Source organism: Sorghum bicolor, chromosome 2, assembly GCF_000003195.3.
Source record: "Sorghum bicolor cultivar BTx623 chromosome 2, Sorghum_bicolor_NCBIv3, whole genome shotgun sequence".
Classification (NCBI taxonomy): domain Eukaryota; kingdom Viridiplantae; phylum Streptophyta; class Magnoliopsida; order Poales; family Poaceae; genus Sorghum; species Sorghum bicolor.
Window position 1 is genome coordinate 71,612,907 of NC_012871.2, and position 18,050 is coordinate 71,630,956.

Consider the following 18,050-nt stretch of genomic DNA (forward strand, 5'->3'; position numbering starts at 1 on the left):
GCATAATAATTCGCCATAAAGTGCTTATGCTCATGTATGAAGGGAGTACTTCCTCCTTCCCAAAAAATAAAGACGCCTAAGGTTTTGTGCAAGTCAAATTTTCTCAAGCCTAACTGTAGAAATATTATAAGATTTGTATCTTCAAATAAGTTTATTATAAAAATATATTCAAATACTAATCTAATAATATATATTGTACATCATAAGTTTTAGTAGTCTCCTATATATATTTGGTCAAAGTTCGAAATGTTTGAATTTTTTGGTAGTGACAATAACACTCTTTGCGGGAGGGAGGGAGTAGTTGTTTTATCTATGTCTTTTTTTCTCTTGTTGGGATGATGCCGGTGAAATCCATTGTTTTTTGCACTAAGATAAAAAAATTAAAACGATTGGATTGTTTGGCAAGAAAATTAACACGGAGTATTTCTTAGGTGTAATTATAGATTTAATAGTTGCGTATCCTAAGCTGGACTCGAATGGTGCCAGCTAGCATATAGCTGTGAGCGTATCCATTTCCCATTAATTTAATAATAAAATTGTTAGAAGAATCCAAAACCACTAGAAAGGAATCATTAAACTACACGTGCAAAAACTAAAAACTGTACACTAGCTGCTCTGTCCAAGCCAAGCGCCTATAAAAGAGGAGAGCCAGATCAGGCTCACAGCCCACAAGGGTCCCTTGAAAGCTAAGAGCATTGAGCTTAAAAAAGAAGAAGAAGGAAGAAGCTAAGAGCCTAAGACCCACGAAGTACACTACAAAGCTGTGCAAAATGGCTCCAGCGACTGTCGTGCTCACGATGCTTCTGCTGGTCGCTCTTGTCTTTGCAGGTAGGCTTGTATTACAGCCGCATCCTCCATGCATTTTCTTGTTCTTTTCGAGATCATAGATAGATATAATTAAGCCCATCTTTATATGTTCAATGAGGACAAACTTTGTACACTTTGATTGACTAGCAATACGTAGAGAGTTATATATGTCATAAAGCTAGTTTGATTTATTAAACTTTTGATATCACATATATTAAATTTTAGATGTTGATGGTCAATTTGTTTCAAAAAAAGATGTTGATGGTCAAAGCTAAAATATTCAAATTAATACAGACGTTGATCGGCTTGTATTTTTTTTTTGTCAGAGTATAAGTGCTAGAGGCCTTAATAATAAATTCTAAAATCTATATAGATTTGTTTTTTTTTTTCAAATGACTTTTGTCCATGTCTGTCGATTTGTCGATGGTCTCAGCCGGGTCATTTGAACAACAGGTCACGTGAAAAGCGAGCATCTGGGCCTGGGCGGAAGCGAAGAGCAGGAACTGCCTCCTCCCCCCGTCGCCGGCGGCGCGTTCCCCAATAGCCAATGCGCCGAGACGCGTCTCTACAGGGGGCCGTGCGTGGAGATGCTCTGCGCGGCCGCTTGCCTGGTGCAGATGCGCCATGGCGGACACTGCAGCGGAAACCTCATCAAGGGCCACTGCTACTGCTTCTCGTGCTCCTAGTTCTAATAAATCGTCCAATGAAACGTTTGCTCGTGCCGCGAATACGTACAGCGTTGATGGAATGGAAATAAGAATAACCATAGACCTTTGTAGCTCTTCTTGCATTGCTCTTGAACATGACCTTGTAGCTCGATCGCGTCCGCACGCGGACGTCGTGCCGTTGCCGAAGCCCACGACGAACAACGGGTTGTTGATCCCCGCGCGCGGCGCCGCCGGCCGGGGAGCGTCGTCGTCGTGTGCAGCCGGCGAACGTAGGCACGAACGTCCTCACCTGCGCTGCGGTGTAGTTCAGGGTGCAGAGGAAGTCGACGTACACGTAGTCCGCGCGCGCGCGATGTCCCGGCCGTGGCTGTCGAGCGTTGCCGCCGTCGTCATGAGCGCCGGCAGGATCATGGCCGGCGTCCAGTGGGGATACCTGTGCCGCAGGCCACAGCAGCTAGCGCCGCGACGTGCGGGTGCCACGCCAGGGAGGTGGACGGACATGACGTTGAACCTTGCCCGTCTCGTGTCGCCCTTGCTGTGTGTCAGCGGCGACTCGCGAGAATGTTCGCGCCGCCTGGCGCCACCACGTCGGGTTTCAGGATCTCGCGGACGATGGGGTTGGGGAGGGCCCGCGTGACGAGAAGGACGCCACCATCGGGGCGCGGTTCTCGCCGGTGAGGCGGTGACCGTGCGTCAGGTGTAGCGGATCGATCGATGCCGTTCTCATAAATCCAACAACATATGACGGTGGTGGAAAAGCAGTGGCATGGAAGGCCACGATCGGAATATACGGATTCTGCGATGAACTCTTCTACTAGGTGCGTTTGTAAGACTGGACGATCGGAGCATTCGGATTCTACGTGGAACTCTTCTAGGTGCGCTTTTAGATCTGTGAGATTGGACACGTGGCAACTATTCATAGCATGGAGACACATTTCACCTAATTTTTTTTTTTCCAGTCTGGGGAGCTAGGGAGACTAGCTCGTGGAGTCGCAGACGATGTGGTCTCGGGTCTAAGGATTAGAAGGTTTATTGGAGGCCTGCAACTAGTAATACAGCACATCAACCCATGCTCTGATACAGTCTAACATGTCACATATGTACTAAGAGTTTTGTTCTTATTAGTTGTTCTTACTAATGTTTATTGTATATTTTATTCAAAAACTCCCTTTATATTATATTAAAAATGAGTTCTATATCCTAGACTCCACCTTAGTTACTATAATGTCTTAAAATCATCCCATCTTGCACCATGGCACTTAACATACTGAATTTCTGTATTCAAAGATGTGTAGTACTACTCTTTATAGAAAGAGAAAAAAAATCATCGGTGGTCTCTCAACTTGGCTCAAGATGTCATCTAGGTCTCTGAACTCTTAAAGTGATATCCATGGGTCCCTAAATTTGGCGGAGGGTGTCATTCAGTTCCTAAAATTTCAAGATGATCACCGTAGGTCCTTAAACTCGGGTGCCATCCAGATCCTAAAACTTTTAAGGTGATCACCGCAGGTCTATAAATTTGGCTGTAATATAATAATATTAAGATAGTATTGTTTTTGTATGGTTTCCTTTGAGCTTTGATTGACTCCGGAGAAGCTTGTTTGTGTCCCTTCTCCAATCAAAGATTCCATCACCTGTACTGTGAGTGATTTGTGAATCAACCAGTACTAGTTTGGGAAGTCGACTTATTCGGAATTGAATATTGGCCAACAGGAGTAGTAAATTAATTCAAAGATTTCAGCGTTACTGTCATGCAGAAATTTGTTACCTTATTATTACAACAGCCTGGACGGATCAAAGGAAAAGGAGAATAAATAAATGCAGAGAACGAGTTGTTTCATTTTCATCACAGAACAGAGGCGACCTGTTCTCGGCCCGTCCAAGCCAAAGCCACACCCACAAGGCCACAACACACATGTCAGATGCCCAAAAAAAAAAAAAAACTTTCTTGCGATTCGCAAAGGGTAATCAGAGACACAAAAAAGTTGTCGCTGGAGAAATCAGCAGCACAGGATCAAACGAGAATCCATCCTGATTCACATGCTGCCAAGTTTCAGGCTACTCTGGAAAACGGCCCGTGACCCCGTGTTAGGCTCCGAGAGGTTGCTTTCAGCGACGCAAAATCAGGAGGTACCTTATATGATTCTGGATGCATGGCTAATCTCGTCCGAATGATGATGATGATGTGGTCCGCCATTTCCCTGCCTCGCAATCGCATGCCATGCCGGTGCTCTCCACTTCACGCTTCACCTGCTAGAAAAAAAATGAAAAACAAAAAAACAGACACTAAAACGAGCAGACAAGCTGCTGAAGGAGCCGTCGCGTTACCCCGCAAATGACGCGCCAAAGTGGCTCGAGAAGAAGAGATCATGGTGAAAACAGGGAGATGTACTGGGCTGGTAAGTCCTATGCTTCAGGCGAGATGACACCCACTTCGGACGGACAGACACGGCGCGGATCGACCGGTCCGTCCGACGTCGGTGTCATCTCTCCTGAGCATAGGACGCACACCCACAAACCAACGGCTCGTCGTCCCTCTCGCCTCCTATGTCCTATCTCTGCAATCTCTGTTCATGCACGCTACTGTTGCTCTACTACCTTGCTTGCTTGCTCTTGCTCTCTGGTCTCTGCAGGGTGCAGATTGCAGATACACTACCATGTACTTCTACTTCTGTGTGTGTCTGTCTGCCTGCAGCACACGCACGATGTCTGTATGTATATATAGGGGCGGCAAGCCGGCAAGCAGGGAATGGTTAGCTGGGACTGGGACTGTGTGTGCGGCAGGCATTTCTCGTCGCCGCTGCAGGTCTGCAGCGCCTCATCGAGAGTTCATGCCGCCGGGTAGCTAGTGACGTCCAGCCGTGACGAGACGACTGACGAGGCATGGTAGCTAGCGGTGACCGGCGATCCAGCCCGGGCCCCTCGTGCGTTCACACATCACACGAGAAGATTTTGACGCCTTGCTTCCACACCGGAGATAGGCACGGGTCAACGCCTCTGCCATTGGTTCCCTGCGTGAGAGTCGTTCAAGGACAGAATGCAATGGTGCAGTCCACGACTCCACTGTCTGTCTGTCACGCAATATTTTGAGCTCAAGACTGATGACTGACGCGCGGTAGTGCAGCAGTTCTAAATTCTACAGTGCCAGTTGCCCGAGCAAGACCAGGTTGTTGTGAGTGCAGAGATATTCTCCATGTTCGTGTGTGTGCCAGCAGCACAGCAGAAGCTGTCCCATGGACCATTTCAGATTCCTCTATCCTTGTTTCTTTGATGATTCAGTTGTTATGAATTGCGATTGCTTTGTCTCTAGTTCACTCCACAGACCACAGAGACAGAGCAAGGCTCTCGGCTCTCGGGTCTCCAGGTTGTGACAAAGCAGGGGTCCATGGTCAGCAGTGCTGTGCCTTGGCAGTCTCCTTTTGGCATGAAACATAGCTTTTGGCTCATTTCACAATCATTGGTGTCTCCAAGATGATAGAATTTAAGCTGTACAGATATACTATCAGTGAAGAGAAAAACAAACAGGTTTGGGAGTTCTTTTACAGCCACCATAGGTTTGATCGACGCCTTCTTTCAGATTCCCCATTGATATGCTGCTAGCTCTTGTGTTGTACGCCTCTGCTTTCCTGGCTGAACCATTCTGCATTGGGGTGAACGGACAGCGAAGAATCATAGAGTCCCTCGTGCTCCATGACTCAATTATCGTAACAACCTTTTCTGTTGCTTTACTAATCTTAATTACATGTCTGTTTTGTTAGAAAAGTCTGTTGGAAGGGTTCCAACAATGCTACTAATATCCTATGTTCAGTGAACCTAACCACTAGAAAATAGGTATTCAAGTACTGTACTCAAAAGTACTGAAGAAAATCACATATATTGCTTTCAGAGATACTATGATCTGCTGCAGATCGAATGTACCTGTAATATAGTCTCTAGATTGACCTTCTAGATTGACCTGAACGGCATAAGTTGATGATATGGCTGATGCAGTGGCAGGATTTCACATACATGCATCTGGTCTATTATAGTCGCAAGATATCACATACATGCATCTGATCTATTATAAGATTGAAAGTGTTTCCTTTGATTAGGCCAGCCTTGATCCATGGAGTTTAACTGACTCATTCAACATACATTTTATTTGTAACAACCAAACTGTTTGGTGGTTCGGCAATCCATAGGCTAGAATTTTAGGAGATCCAGTCTCCCTAGATGCATACCAATTCCTTTTGAAAGATACACGAGGAATAGTTAGATTCATGCATATCGTTTACTGCCATTAAAAAAAATATTGGTGCATATCATTGGTGGTACTGAATATCATCAGAATGCGATGGATTATTGAACCGGAATATGTGATGTCATGGAGCAAATGTCAGCATATATGGTTGAATTTCTTCCTTTGTTAGGTCTATTCCATTATGCAATATCCACAACGATAGACTCTTGGTAAATTCTTTAGTGCTTTGAATCAATTCTTTCAAGGGCATTTTTCCTTAAACACTGGGATCATGCATGTACGTTAACTTTCTATGAACACCAGCATACTCGCCAGAACTGAATGTCCATGAGTTGTATAAAGATAAATGAGCTCAAAGTTAATAAAGTTTAAGCTAGATTTGGATTGAAATCTGTTTGTTTGTACCTTCCGCACACTTATTTTTCTTCTTTCTAGAGGAAACATTTAATCTATGTTGCTATCAAAATACTAATGGATACATTGGCTACCATTCTGTGCTCACTAATGGAGGCTATGATTCATTCGGTCGTATACGGGATGACATTGCATTTATTCCTCTGAAATATATGGCTCTTTATTTTTTTAGATTGACTTTTAGTATGAAACTCTTGCTTATGCAATACTCTTGTGTTGTAATAAATGCGAAATGATGCCTCTTTTTAGAGGTCTGAAGCCGAATTATAAAAATGAAAATACAAATATGCTTTTAGCAGACTGGTGAATGGTGATCAGGAAGCCCCTTTCTGTGGTTCACTCAAATCATGCATATGATTTGCTCCGGAAATATTTCAGATAATTTATGCTGCATACGGCTGTAAACATCGGCTTCGGAGCTGTGCCTGTTCATCGTCAAAAATTCCTCAAGTTTTCCACTCTTTAGACTAGGATAGTAGGATGGGTCCCTACTGAAGAATATTTTTCATGTGGCTCCATTGCTTCTTTTGACTGGAGCTATGACTTTGAATTGTCTTCATCTTTGGAGACAGCTGGGAGCCTTGCTGTTGCCTAGATATACCTGTCACCACTAGAAAATCCATACATGAAGATTAATCCATTATTATCCACTGCTTTAGACTAGTCATTATATGAAACTTTGTCTTCTGAATGCAAAAATGATTGTCTAAAATGGACTTGTAACCAAAACAAAAGATCAAGGGGCAGAGAACATAGATACTTGAAGATCTTATCATGATCTGAACAAAATCCTTCCAGAGAGGTGAGACCATATAATCAGTGAACAATCTTCTATATGTTATAAGAAATCCATGTGAAGATACGCCAAATCTGTGTCAACAGTGGATTGATCGGTGCACACACGCCTATAATGATGCTTATTACTTTCATGAAGCACACAAAAAAGAGATAATCGGTTGGATATTCGTTGTTGTACGTTTCTTTTTTTATATACAAACGACACTCTCCTGCAGTTATGTTGTATACATTCATGTATTCTGCATCTTTGAGGTGGACTCTGCATCGACAGTATTACTGTTTACTGAGTTTCTATTAACATAGAAGAGAATTTATGCAGCACTTGAGCAGCAAAACCAGTTTCATCCAAGTGCATAATCCTTGCCTGCTTGCAGAGGTGCCTTTAAGAGAGGTCTAGTAGCACATGCTCTCACAATGTGGACCATAACTCCATAAGATTCACACTAAAATTCGTGGTGGAGCACATGTCCTCACATGTCGTTTGGTTGATAAACCATGACAGAAAGTACTGTTGGCTGATTTATTGTAAGAGAAAAACACTGCTGAATAACTGATAGATTCGAACACAAATCTCAGTGCGAATTTTATGGTTCACATTGTGAGAGCATGTGCTCTTAGGGATGAAAACAACATTCCAAGAAGGTTTAACTGACTGAAAATGGACGGGTGACATCAGCGTCCCTTTACTATTCCGATGCTCCATTATTAGGTGATTCTTTGGAGGTTGTTGATCTGCTGCAGCAATTAGGTGGGGAGAGCTAGAGTAAAATAAAGGGGATGCGATATTATATGCCTATATATATTGCTACACGCTAAAATGAAAATGTGAGGGTAATAATTGACTTTTGGTTTGGGCTTGCGTGCAACCACACCTGAAGCACACAACATAGATCTGCCCTAGTTAGCCCTACTTGATACCTGACAGGTACCCATCAGGCACAAATGCAGTTACAAAATCTTACCCATGAACATGCTCACGGACAAATAAGACTAGTCTCAATGCATGTTTTATGAGAGTGTCATGCACATTAAATAGGGTGTCACATAAACAAAATTGTTGACTTGGCAGGGTCATTAAATAAAAGAATTTCATCATACTATGCAATATGTATTGAGACTAACCTAAAAGCTATAAAATACGGACATATATTATATACTCGCATGCGGATAAATTAACGACACCTTACTCGAGCCGCTGCCATCGTTAGTTGAGAGTTGAGACCACATTCGGTACGGTGAACTTTGGCAAGCTACCAATCTAGTACCATGCATCACATGCAAAATTTTTAGTAGTGTATTAGGGTACTCACGATGCAAGACTCTATCATAGAGTCCAAGACAATTAACTACATATTATTTATGGTATTTTCCTGATGTGACAGCATATTTATTGAAGAAAGAGGTAAAAAAATAAGACTCTCAAGTCTTATTTAGACTCTAAGTCCATATTGTTCAAAGTAATAAATAACTATGATAGAGTCTGCATTGTGAGTGCTCTTATTCTCAGCTAGTGGCCGGGTCGCAAATGACTTCTGCGGTATAAAAAAATTAATGACTAAACTCGTTGCCACTTTGGTGAGTCGTTTATCCAAGATGCTTTGTACTTCGTTTGTTTTCCTCTTATAATAAAAACGCGCCACGACATGGTTGGGAAAAAAACTCAAGTGCATAACTCTCATGTACGTGCAAAGCAATGTGAACCACACAAACTAGACAAAATTTGACCAAGACTCGTATGCTGCTGCTGGTCATTAGACGCATATTGACAGTAGCAGGAAAGCATGTGTGCATCACATGTTAAAAATCCATATTTTATTTCGTAATAATCATGCAAACATCTGTGAATTGGTTCAGGATTTCAAAGACGGAGACGAGCATAGGTATCATATATTCTTCATCTCAGGATAAGTGCAGTTCTAGATACGTACCCTTTTTTCTTTTTGGATCAACGGAGTACTACATATGTTTTAGGCAAACCGAATAGATTGCTGCACCAGTCGAAAATCCTTCATTGCGAACTCTTTTAGATGAGGCTTTGTTTAGTTTGAGAAAAGAAATTTTTTAAATATTGTAGCACATTTGTTACTATAGTAATAGTGTCTAATTATAAACTAATTATAGGCTTAAAAATTCATCTCGCAAAATACATGTAAACTGTGCAAATTAGTTATTTTTTACTCTATATTTAACGCTCCATGTATGTGTCCAAACAAAAATATCTAATTGTACAATTTGTCTGTATTTTGTGAGACAAAACTTTTAAATCTTATTAGTCCACAATTAGATATTAGTTACTATAGTTATAAATATGCTATAAAAACTTTTATTTTCACAAATTATAAGTCAAACCGAATGGACCTATTTTATGTACTACACTGGCAGACTAGCATAATTGGAAGCTTCTGCAGACTGCAGACCCTTGGACTGCCAGTGTAGCAGCTGGAAACTTGATTGCCGCTGGTCTATGTCGATGTGAGCTGACCGTGGACTAACTGCTGACGGAGTTAGACTATCTCCAACAATCGTCACCCAAAATACAAGTCCCATTTGTCCTTTGGGTAGCGCTACAGATAAAAAGTTCCATACCTATTTTTAGTCTTCTCCAACAACAAGACCTAAAAGACAAACCTCTCTGCAAATGGGTCTCGAGGAGAGAGGATACCCAAATTTGAGTTATGCCTCTCTTGATACCCAAAATAGGTCTTCTGTATGGGTACTCTGTTGGAGGCTATAAGTATTGTGTTGGAGACCCATTTTAGGTTTGGGTTCCCAAATGGGTCTCCCTGTTGGAGATAGCCTTATGGATCAAGTTGTTTGTGAACGCAAATCCCAAACAAACCTCACTATCAGACTGATGAGATTTGGTTGACTTGAGTTAGGCCCTGTTTAGATTGGAGATGAAAATTTTTTGGGTGTCACATCGAATATGTCGGAAGGATGTCGAGAGGAGTTTTTAGAAACTAATAAAAAAACAAATTACATATCTCGTCAGGAAACTGCAAGACAAATCTATTAAGTATAATTAATATGTCATTAGCACATGTGGGTTACTGTAGCACTTAAAGCTAATCATAGAGTAACTAGGCTTAAAAGATTCGTCTCGTAATTTTCAACTAAACTGTATAATTAGTTTATTTTTTATCTATATTTAATGTTCCATGCATGTGTCTAAAAATTCGATGGGATGGATAAAAATTTTTTAGGTGGAGAACTAAACAGGGCCTCAGGAGAAAAGTCCTCACTGCACCAATTCTCTTCTAAGGCCTTGTTTAGTTCACCCCGAAATCCAAAAAGTTTTCAAGATTCTCCGTCATATCAAATCTTGCGGCACATGCATGAAACATTAAATATAGACGAAAACAAAAACTAATCATACAGTTTGTCTGTAAATCGCGAGACGAATCTTTTGATCTTAGTTAGTTTATGATTGGACAATATTTATCAAATAAAAACGAAAGTGCTACAGCAAGAACTAAACGAGGCCTAAATCAATTGACAACATAGACGATGATTTCACTCGTTAGTTTTTTTAAGCAAATTTCACTCGTCTAGTTTTTTTCCTTAGCATAATTTCACTCGTCTATTTTTTTATTAGGAAGGTTTCACTCGGAGCATCTCCAACCGCTTGGCAAAATTCATTTTACAAATCTTATTATTTGCCAACTTCTAAAATAATATGGGAAGGGAAAAATATCACATCTCTAACAGTTTGGTAAATTTCGTTTCAAAAACTCGCTAACAAAACGAAGAGCAACGCTAAATGAACGAACAACCCCCTTAAGTGAACGAAGAGCTCTGCTAAGCATGAGGAGAATTAGGATGTTAAACTATGAAAGAGGATTTTTTTATTTTACTAAAAAATTATGGATGAAAAATCATTTGCCAAAATGTTTGAGAAGGTTGCATAAGAGCACCTCAATGGTTTGATAATTTTGGTTTGACATTTGTTGTTGTTTGCCAACTTCCAATTGCAAATGCAAAGAAAAAAATATGGTCATTCCCAATGGTTTGACATTTTAGACTTGGCAATTACCTAGTGGACCCAGCCAAATCTTTACACGCGTCTTTCTGTCACACGCGCGTGTTTTTTCGCGCGTGTTTTCCTTCGCGCGAACGGAGGCGCCGCCGCTCGCAGTCGCAGGTTCGTGTCCGTCGTCGCCTTCATCTTTCTCGTGATGCATACCGTTCCTGGTGGAAGTAGCAGACTCGATCGGCGTATTTCAATCGCGTTAAGGGAGGGACGACGTAGCAGACTCGATCTGCGTCTTTGAGTCGCGGCAAACCAATGGCGGCGTAGACTCTATTTGGCGTGAGGACTCCCTCCGACGAAGGAAACGGCGCCAAACAGACCAGGCCGCGTACGGAATTGACGCAGGAAAACCGGCCGCAAGCGTTTGCCAATCCAAAAGCCAACTCCCAAATATGCCAAGGGGAGCCTCTCAAATGCCAAGTTTACTAAAATGGCAAACTCATTTGCAAAACTGTTGAAAGAGTAATTTTTACTTTTTTTGCCAAATAACACAAATGCCAAACTAGAATGGCAAACCGTTGGAGATGCTGAGCATCCCCAACCGTTTTGCAAATAAGCTTTGCATTCATGTATTTGCAAAAAAGTCTTAAAAACACTTATCCAACGGTTTGACATTTAGACTTTGCAATTTTGTTAACTTGGCAAAAAGAGAGGAAGGATTGACATATATGCCAAACCTGTTCACACTTGGCATTGGAAAATTGGCGCGAAGTGATTAATGCCAAACCATTGGAGATTGCCTCTTTTCATCTTTTCCATATTTTTTTGAAACTTGGCAAACTCTCTCATTTGCCAAACCAATTATGCAAAACGGTTGGGGATGCTCTAATAAGAGCATCTCCAAAGGTTTTGGCAAATTGACTTGGCATTTGTTGCTATTTGCAAACTCTCATAACAAAATGCAAAGGATAAAAATAAGCTATCTTCAAGAGAATTGACATTTGGACTTGGCAAAGAATAAAAAATAGGAGGTCTCCAGGCGCTCGCGCGTGACTTTGCTCGTGCGATCGGGTTTGCAAAGTCGTCCACAACTTGGAATATTTCAACCACAACTTTGGGCCCATTTCCCTTTTCCTCTCGGCCCAACTACTCTGGCCCGCTCATTCCGCGGCCGCGGAATCCACAGGCCGGAGGCCGGAGGTGCACCGCGACAGCGATGGCCGGCCGGGCGAGCGCGATGACTATGACTATGAGCAACGGCGGTAGTGGCAGCTGGCACGAGGGGAGATGATTAAAAATGCGGTGGCCACGCTGATGGTGCGCCTCCACCACCTGCCGCTACCCCGCGCCGCGCCCGCTCCCACCTACCGCTGCCGCCGCCACATCACGCTCCCTCTCCCGCGGCCGCAAGCATCGGCCGCTGCGATGTCGACGGCGACGGAACAGGCGGTCGCCGACCAGAAGCGCGCCCTGCGCGCCGACGTGCGCAGGGCGCTGAAGGCCCTCTCTCCTGATCAGCGCGCCAGCGAAGGTGATGCCTCGCGACCTGCTTCGAGCGTGTCTGCTTCGGTTCCGGTTCTGTAACGCTTGTTGGGGGCGTTGGTCACCACATGTTCGTCGATTTGCCAACTGGGGATTGCGCTTTGCCCGTGCTGCTCTTGGCTAGCTTTTTAAGCAGACACGTACTGGACTCTTAGCAGTTAGGAGTAGAACTAGAAATATAAGCTGTGAAAAAATTGTGCAACTTCACGGTAGATTTTACATTTTATTTTAATTCATGAGATTATGTAGCATTGGGGAGTGATGAGAAATGATATTTGACTCCTGACTAAGATCAGCAGATAAATGGTGTGTTTACAGTTAAGTACTGATAATGAAATTGATGGGAGGCATGTCAGGGTCTTTGGCTGTTGTTTACCATATGAAGTCGGAGCTGCTTTTGCTGCTTGTGATAAGCTCTGCAATGAGGACATGGGGTGGACGCTGTTGGTTGGTGTGTTACCTCTGTGTGTAAGTGGGTTGTTGTGGGTTAGTCGTCAAGGCTATTGTGTTCTGGTTTTGCAGTGTTTTCTGTTTATTAAGCTGTGTGTCTATAAGGTTTTCTGTCAATTCTTTCTTCTTAATTGAAAGGCAGAGCTCCTGCCATTACGTTACAAAAAAGTACTGATATTGAAAGCATCAGAGCAGATACTAGTAAAAATAAAGATTTGTGTGCTCTAACTTTGCTTTTACATGAGTGCAACAAAGTGGTCTATACTTAGTTTTTATCTGGTATGTAGAGACTTCAACTAGTAGGATGGCTATACTATACTATTTCTTACCTTCTGGGACAAAGTGGATTTTTATTGTTTTGTTTGATTTGAGTGTTTGAAGGTAGAAATTTTCTTGTTTTTTTCAGATCTGGCTATTCAAACTACAATAATGGATTCCTCTTGGTTCAAAGCAAGCAAAAGGTTGTGTGCTTATATAAGCTGTAAGCAGTTGCGAGAAGTCGATACATCAAAAATACTAGAAGAGTGTCTATCATCGAATCCTGGTGAGTCCATCTGTAGTTATGCTCATTACTGATTCTGTCACTAACAATTAGGTTTTCCTTAAGGACAAGAGGAACTGGCAAAGGATCTTTATGTTCCTCGAGTGGAGGATAAGAACCGTAATATGCGGATGCTCAAAATCACCACCATGGATGATTTAGTTAAGAATTCAATGAACATTCTGGAACCGTCACCTGTGGATGCTACTGGGAAAGATCGCGAAGATGGTATGAAATTTCATTTCCGTGTTAGTGTGAAGCTTTCTCCACATCTAATTTATATAAGTTACTGCATCCATGGGGTGGTTACCTTGACATGTATTCACTACTTCTGATCCTCCTTTTATCCTTGCAGTATTGTCATCATCTTCCCCTGTTGATCTTTTATTATTGCCAGGTACGTCCTCTATCATTTACTTTATTAATTCTCCATCACATAAACTCAATTGGATAATACTTGTTGTTCATGCAGGACAAGCTTTTGATAGAACTGGTCGAAGACTGGGACGTGGTGGAGGGTACGATTACATATTAAAGTTTCACTTGCCTGTCCTGAAGTTGCCTTTTTTCAGGGATGCTTCAGAAAATATGAATACCCTATAAGAAATGTGATCACAAACTGCATGAATTCCAATTTTGGTTTCAATTTAGTAATATTGAAGTTTAAATACCTTGATTCTGGTACCAGAGGAGCCATGGTTATAGCAATAGTTACCACCTAAGACAGTGATCATATCTTTCAGATGCAAAAACTGCTGTTGATTCATACTCACACAAACTCTTGGCCTGGCTAAGAAATCAAATATTTGTCGTGACATGTGTATTCTGGATCTTACAATTTAGATCCAAGCTTAGATGTATGAACATGAATTCTGTAGAATGGCATCTTATTATAGGTTTGAAAAGGCAAGTGCATGCTGGTGCAGAAATAAAGCCTGTCACTGTCCTGTTTCTTTCTTCAATCTGTAGATTGGTAATGGTCCATGGTATATATTTGTTTTCTTCAATGCATACCATCATACAATTCGGTTTTGCAGCTTGTTTATGTTGCCTTTACTGTAGCGATATCAACAAAATAAACTGCAGCTCTGTGAAATTTTTAATAGATCTTAATTGTATAAAACTCCTAAGGAGTACATGGACCTCAAATATATAGTGTTCTACTCTAATGGATGGTTAAGTTTATGCTAAAGTAGACAATTATGATTTCAGTCTACTTAAAGGTTTTTCTGCTGCTATATGATTGCTTCTTTTTTCCAAAATTAAAAGGTACTATGACACATTCTTGATGAAATACCAAGAACTTGCAAAAGAGAAAGGGTGGAATCAGCCTCTCTTGGGTATGTCATGCATATCTTTTCTATGCAGATTTGTTAATATTTTCCTTAAACTTTTGTATTTATAATTAAGGATCTTTTTCTTCTGATACTATTTTCAGCTAGTTATTATATTTAATTGAAGTATGATTTGCCCCCTCTACTTTGCTGTTGGAACCATATTGGTCAGTCTACTTCAAAACAGAAGCAAGATCCGTTTTGAAGTGGAAGGCCAGAGTTGATGCAGGGTTTTGGAGTAAAATTAGGTCTTGATAATGTCTACTGGAAGCTACTTGCAGTTTAGATTCCATTGTTAACTTCGATCGTAAAGCTTATATTGTTTAAGTGCCAGATCCCAATAATATCTAGTGCAAGCTAGTTTAGATTCCATTGGTTATACTTTAATCATATCGCGGGCCTATTGTTTTACAATGGGCTGGTTTCTTGCTCACTTAATCGCATAGCTGGCCCATTGTTTTACGAGGGCTTATGATGCATTAAATAGCATTTCATGGTCCAATTAATAGTATGAAGAGGCTGTTGTGTCTATGAGCCAAATTCTGATCGTCTTATGCCAGTCTCAATGCATGTTTCATGGGAGTGTCATGCACATTAAATAGGGTGCCACATAAGCAAAATTGCTGACTTGGCAGGGTCATTAAATGAAGGAGTTTCATCAGATGAGAGAGGAGTTTCATCCCCATGAAACTCATGCGGCTCGGTTACCTAGTTTATAGTCTTGGTAACTGTGTCATAAAACTATGCATTGAGACTGGCCTTAGTATGGACTATGGAGAGGCTGTTTATGAGCAAAATTATGCTTGTATTATAAGATCTTCTAATATCAAACTACTATTATTTTGTAGAACTGAGTAATCATGTGTTATCAGTCTCTGATTTATAGTTGACTAATGTTCCAAACTTAGTAAATTGGTTTCAAAGATGAAAGTTGCTAAGCTTCTGCTTGCATCAACTCTCAACAGTGATCAAGTGACCAAAAATTTCATTTTGATTTCTAAATCTTGGGATGGTTGATGTAAACTTGGATGTGGCCGAAGCAAGCATACCAACAGTCACATCCTTCTAACTTTTAGGGTTATGTCTACCTACACCTTTCACAACTGTCAAGTTAAGTATGCTGTATCAGAATATGAGCTATGTTTGACAGAGCAAGCACTATTGTTGTTCCGGACCAAAACTGTATAGCATGAATCAAAGAGTGACACTAAGCCTTCCTGTGTGCTTTTGAATCAAAGTTTTGTCATACTAAATCAACAAGCCAACTGGAGGTTCATTGTCTGCTTGGATTAAAAGCTTTAATTTTCATAACAGTGAACATGAAATACATTAATTGAAATGAAAATGTACATTTTAGTTCTGCTATTTTGTCTTCCACGGAATCCATGAGATGATGTGATCATACAGTGTCACATACAAGCCTTTTTTATTACTATAAATTAGCCATAGTAATGTTTGCTTTCCTGTTTTGAAGTCGCTCTTTCATACTCGGTGCAAATTATGGACGAGGGCGTCATCCCAGTTAATTCAACTGATGTTCCTATTGATGCTCTGGTCTCCTCCTCTGGTGTCATTCCAATAAGTGCTGCGGCTTTGCAGAGGATGCGATGAAGAAGTTGATTGGTCTCTCTAGCTATGCTTTGACGACAAACACCTTCTGATCCCTGGTTGAACTAGCAAATATACACCAGCAGATCAGGGAATTTGTCCCCTTTGTTTCCCTTGTGGCTTTCTCTTGTATCATCTTTTTGATATGGTGGACTGGATGTCTACTCCTTGTTTCAGCTACTTTAGGATTTATAGATTTATAATGTAATGTAAATCATCCTGATGAGCAAAACAGTCAGTGGGCCTGATATGCTATTCTGAGATTATAATGTATCTTCAGGACTAGCCAGTCGCCACAGAAGGGGAAAACTAATAAAACTTTATTCGATTTTTCCTAGAGGCAAAGTAGACAATCATATTACTTGTAGAGTAATGCTTGCAACTCGCAAATGAATCGTCAATGATTAGACCCAAGGGAGTTGGGCCGCGTTAACTCAAAGCCTCATGGGCTGGTCCAGTTCCCTTATGGTTTCGAAAAGAACTGCATACAGCCAGCAGCCCAGGAGTTCAACAAATCCCCGTGTTTTCCATTCAAAAAAAAAAAATCCCCGTGTTAAGAAAACCGATATTTCTCTGGAGAAAAAAATAAGACACGTGCACTGAAATTTGGGATATGCTAATTTACAGGTGCCTTGAAAGTGAATAGTAGCCATCTTTCATGCGTACAGCCGCTGGATTCCAACAGAGAGTTTGATGGTGCACGAGAAGCAAAACACGATCAATGGCTGCCGCTGGATTCCAACAGAGAATTTGATGGTGCACGAGAAGCAAAACACGATCAATGGCTGCTACGTCGCCTGAAAGGACTAAAGGAAACCAGGCAACTGATAGATAGGAAAATTGCTGCAATTTATATTCAACAAAACTGTCGCGCCCACTGAGACACTGAACATTATTAACCAGTCCTACAAACCAAATAGTGCAAAACCCTTAACAACATTTCGCGATACGAAAACGTACATTTTAATTCAATCAGTGTCACTTTTTGTTCTACAAAATTTACGGAACTGTCACTTTTTGACCATGGTCAACCAGTCTAGTAAGAAACTAGTAAGAATCAAAATCTCAAGATCCTAGACAACCTCTCCTTCCTCTACATCACTCCACGAAATAGACCACCTTGGCATCGTGTTGAGCACGCATGTGGGAGAGATGTAGGGGTCGTTGAACCACACAGTCCTCACCACCTTGTCCAGCTCCCGCCGAGCCTCCTCCCTCTTCCGCTGGAGCTCCTCCCGTCTGCGCCTGGCTTCGGCGGCGTCTTCCGCCTGGTCCGCCTCCTTCTCCGGCGACCGCTTTATGTCATCGTCGACGGCGGCGAGAGCTCGAGGCCTCGCGATGGACTCGGCCGCCGCATGACGATGATGATGATGATGCGCGGCGGGGGAAGGATACGCCCGCGGCGCTCTCCGCTCTTTGGACGATGATCGCGAGCTGCTCCTCCTTCTAGCGTCGTCGTCCTCGCGCGCACGGTCCCGCTGCTCGCCCTCCATGCTCTCATCGGCCGCGCGGTGGGCGTCGTCGTCGCGGCCACGGCGGCGGTGAGCGTCGTCCGGCCTCCTGTAGTAGTTGGCGCGAGCGTCGCTGCTTCCCCTCCTCCTCTTCCTGTCCGGGGACGCGTACGCGTCGCGTCGTCGGCGCCTCATCACCGGCGTCCCCGGCGACGTTGTCCGTCGCG

At 42.2% G+C, this 18,050-nt stretch overlaps 2 protein-coding genes across 3 annotated transcripts; both read left to right on the plus strand.

The window, feature by feature from the left end:
• LOC110433123 lies at positions 601-2,537 on the plus strand. The gene is made up of 2 exons (XM_021454796.1): positions 601-828; positions 1,261-2,537. Exons 1-2 carry the CDS (start codon positions 771-773, stop codon positions 1,491-1,493), a joined length of 291 nt encoding a protein of 96 aa, XP_021310471.1. The 5' UTR covers positions 601-770; the 3' UTR covers positions 1,494-2,537.
• LOC8058353 (5-formyltetrahydrofolate cyclo-ligase, mitochondrial) lies at positions 12,144-16,709 on the plus strand. Of its 2 annotated transcripts, none has more exons than XM_021454614.1 (7): positions 12,144-12,428; positions 13,296-13,433; positions 13,503-13,658; positions 13,786-13,827; positions 13,903-13,948; positions 14,700-14,770; positions 16,239-16,709. In XM_021454614.1, the coding sequence occupies exons 1-7, from the start codon at positions 12,185-12,187 to the stop codon at positions 16,373-16,375; spliced, it is 834 nt and encodes a 277-aa protein (XP_021310289.1). In that variant the 5' UTR covers positions 12,144-12,184; the 3' UTR covers positions 16,376-16,709. The 2 variants fall into 2 exon arrangements, with proteins under 2 accessions (XP_021310289.1, XP_002460918.1); XM_002460873.2 differs by having other exon boundaries at positions 12,148-12,428; positions 13,497-13,658.